Below are 3,150 nucleotides of genomic sequence, written 5' to 3' on the forward strand. Positions count from 1 at the left end.
ACCTTATGCGTGCGCACTGCTCGCACTTACACTTAGCGAAATCTACCCGAAGTCCCGACATACACTTACCCTGAATACGTTCTGTGCTTCTGATACTTTAGTTCCGAAATTTTCCTTATTAAATTATTAAAAACTCGCCAGAAAGATCCAACTCAATTTTAATAATTACCATTTTAATAATTGCATCTGTGCACACCGAAAGGTTACTCGTCATCTGATGTGCAATTTTTCATTTGTGAAGTCGAGAATTGCGTTTAAAGCAGCCATTTTTTTTGCACCAAATTTTTTTTGCACCAGTTTGCACCAAATCCGTACATTTATCGACCATGTAAAACAGGACCTTAATTGTGAAAAAATGGCAATTTTAGAGTGAGATTGCAAAAACATCTGTATATTTTATATATCGATTAGTGATTACAAAAATATTTATTAGTGATTAGTTTACACTTGCTGATTTGTAAACAAAGAAACGACAAAACAACAGCGCATGTCAACAGAATACAAAGTATGCTGAAGCTCGATCATCACTTTTGCAGCAACTGAATAATCTCAAAAGGGGATCATAGATCAATAGAGGTCCCAGACTCGACACATTTTCTAAGTATATAAAGCAAATACGATTGACATATGCTATCAGATCTTGATCACTCACTGCAAGGCGAAACACTTTCAAATCTAGCCCGGAGTATACATCCAGAGAGGTATTAAAACTTATGGAGACTTAATTTTTTGAAAATCATTTTCATATTTCATTTTCATGCTTATATTTGTTGCAGAAGATGCTGCGCGTTTCATTTTTGCTTATGGCCATGCTGGCATCAGCGTTCGCTGGACCTGTGGGTTCGAATGCACTGACAGGACAAGTTAATCTCTATGTACCGCAGCAACTTAACGTTGGAGATCAGATTGAACTGCAATTGCAATTGAGAGACGACGTCAAAAGGTGATTGTAATGGTCGAAGTGAAAGGGGCGGGCCGCACCGTGCAACTTTGTCGGCCGACTAGTTGCGCGACACGAAAAAATGTATGGAAATGTGTGCGACAAACAAGTTGAGGGGTGTAGTATGTCCCATCTTGCATTGGTCTGGTCGATCTCAACCAAGTCGCTCGCAAGTCACACGGTGTGGCCCGGCCCAAACGGGATGACATACTATCACCGTCCACCATTTTAAATTCAGCCAAACCTCACACAGCACGGTATATCCGTTTTCTTACGGAATAGATCTACCGCGTTATAAGAGGATTGACTGTAATTACGATTATATTTTAGTAGATATGTTTACATTCATACATGTTTTGGAATCACGTTCATACATACGTATACTTTAATACTCTTCTTCTCTATGTACTTTTTAAGGTTAGCTTTCATGTAACAAATGCTAATACATATATTAAATTTCAGCTTTTCGGTAAACTTGGTCTCTGATTTTGATAAAGATGGAGGTATGTACAACACAAATTACCACCATAGATTTGATGTGCCTGAAAATAGAGTGCTTCTTACTTCTCGCGTTGATGGAGATTGGCAAGATAAGAATCAAATTTCAGTTCCTACTTCGCCAGTCCAAAAAGGTAAAATTTATATTTAGCATCATTTTGCTTTTTATCGTGTTTATGTTGTAATTTTTCTCTTCTTATGTTTTCAGGAGAAAGGTTCAAAATGTTGATGTATTTGGGCCAAGATGGCATATATACTGCAGTCAAAAATCAATTAACTTTTTATCCACATAGAATTCCAATTGCGAACATCAAATGGGTTACGATTATTGACTCTGACTACAACCAAGTCGGTACCGGTACCAGGATCCAATCTTATGGTTTCAATTTTGCAGATTTCCCGATAACAAATTAACATGTAAATGTACACATGTGTGACAATATTTTCTATATTATGTTTATATGAATTCGATTCGGATAGTAGTAAAATATTGTAAAAAAACTTCAAATTTAATATATTATTAAATTCTTGCATCGGATGAAGTGTTTTTTTCTTCTTGATACTTTTGTTTTTGGTACTGAGATAACATTAAGCAATAAGTTCATAATGGGGAGGTTGAGAGAGTGTGGTAATTCAGCCAAATGAGAAGAATAAGAGACAATAAGAATGTGAAAAAAATAGCAGTTAAATAAAGTAACTTGTTAAGTTAAGGAAGGGGGGGGGGGAAAGGAGTATCTGATAGCCAGTTGTTATCATGTCGATCTGACAGAAGATTCCAACGTAATTTTTAATGATTATAATGATTTCAACAGGACAAGATGTTTTTGATTATATTTCTTCATATTTAGAATAATTTAAAACTTCATGGAAGTTGTGTAGGACTTTGTACGGATGGTGCTCGGTCAATGGTAGGGTCTTTTTAAGGATGTGTTACTCTTGCAAGGACAAGAAACCCTAATATTATGTATATCTACGCACGGTTTTTTACATAAAGAATCTCTAGTTTCGAAAAACTTGCCAGCAAAGTCGTAAATATGGTAAATTTCATCAAATCAAGACCTTTAAAAACACGCGTTTTTAAAAAAACTGCATTTCTATGGAAGCTAGATAACTACATACATACATATGTACATATGTACATACAACGAATGTTTGCTTTTTCACACCAAGTCAAGTGGTTATCTAGGGGTAAAGTTTTATGCCGATTCATAGAACTTTAGTTAATCTTTTTCCAAAATGAAGGTATGGATGATTTTGTAAAATGTCTTCAGAATGATAATTAAATTGCAATTACCGCTTGAGTTAATACGTTTAGATAAAAAAAAAATTTTTAGATAGAAAACCAATCCTTATAAACGTGATGAAATAAAAAAATTGCCAAATAAATGAAAAATAGCACGGGAAAAAAAAAATATTTTTGACTTTTAAAATTCGCTAGACAATTAATTAGAAGTATTTTAAAGCAATGAAATATAACAATTAATAGAAAAAATATCTGACTATTGATTACAATACTCAGTTTGAGCGTAACAATCCTAAATTTTGAGTTAAAGACCGCAAAAGCCAAAAAACTGTAAAAATCGCGGATTTTTTTAAACGCTCATATCTCGTAAACGATCGCCCACCAACAAAAATCAATATCATATTCGAATTCAGTGGGTCAAACTTAGTAAAGATTGGCTAGTCTCCGCTCTGGTATTTTTTTTTGTTGC

General features: G+C 34.4%; 1 protein-coding gene across 1 annotated transcript; it reads left to right on the forward strand.

Moving 5' to 3' along the window:
* Positions 1-433: 433 nt before the first annotated feature.
* Positions 434-1,976, forward strand: LOC143919175 (uncharacterized). Its single transcript, XM_077441379.1, has 4 exons — positions 434-701; positions 777-943; positions 1,403-1,572; positions 1,647-1,976. The coding sequence occupies exons 2-4, from the start codon at positions 780-782 to the stop codon at positions 1,850-1,852; spliced, it is 540 nt and encodes a 179-aa protein (XP_077297505.1). The 5' UTR covers positions 434-701; positions 777-779; the 3' UTR covers positions 1,853-1,976.
* The last annotated feature ends 1,174 nt before the right edge of the window (positions 1,977-3,150 follow it).

Source organism: Arctopsyche grandis, chromosome 11 (assembly GCF_051622035.1).
Source record: "Arctopsyche grandis isolate Sample6627 chromosome 11, ASM5162203v2, whole genome shotgun sequence".
In the NCBI taxonomy this organism is placed as follows: Eukaryota; Metazoa; Arthropoda; class Insecta; order Trichoptera; family Hydropsychidae; genus Arctopsyche; species Arctopsyche grandis.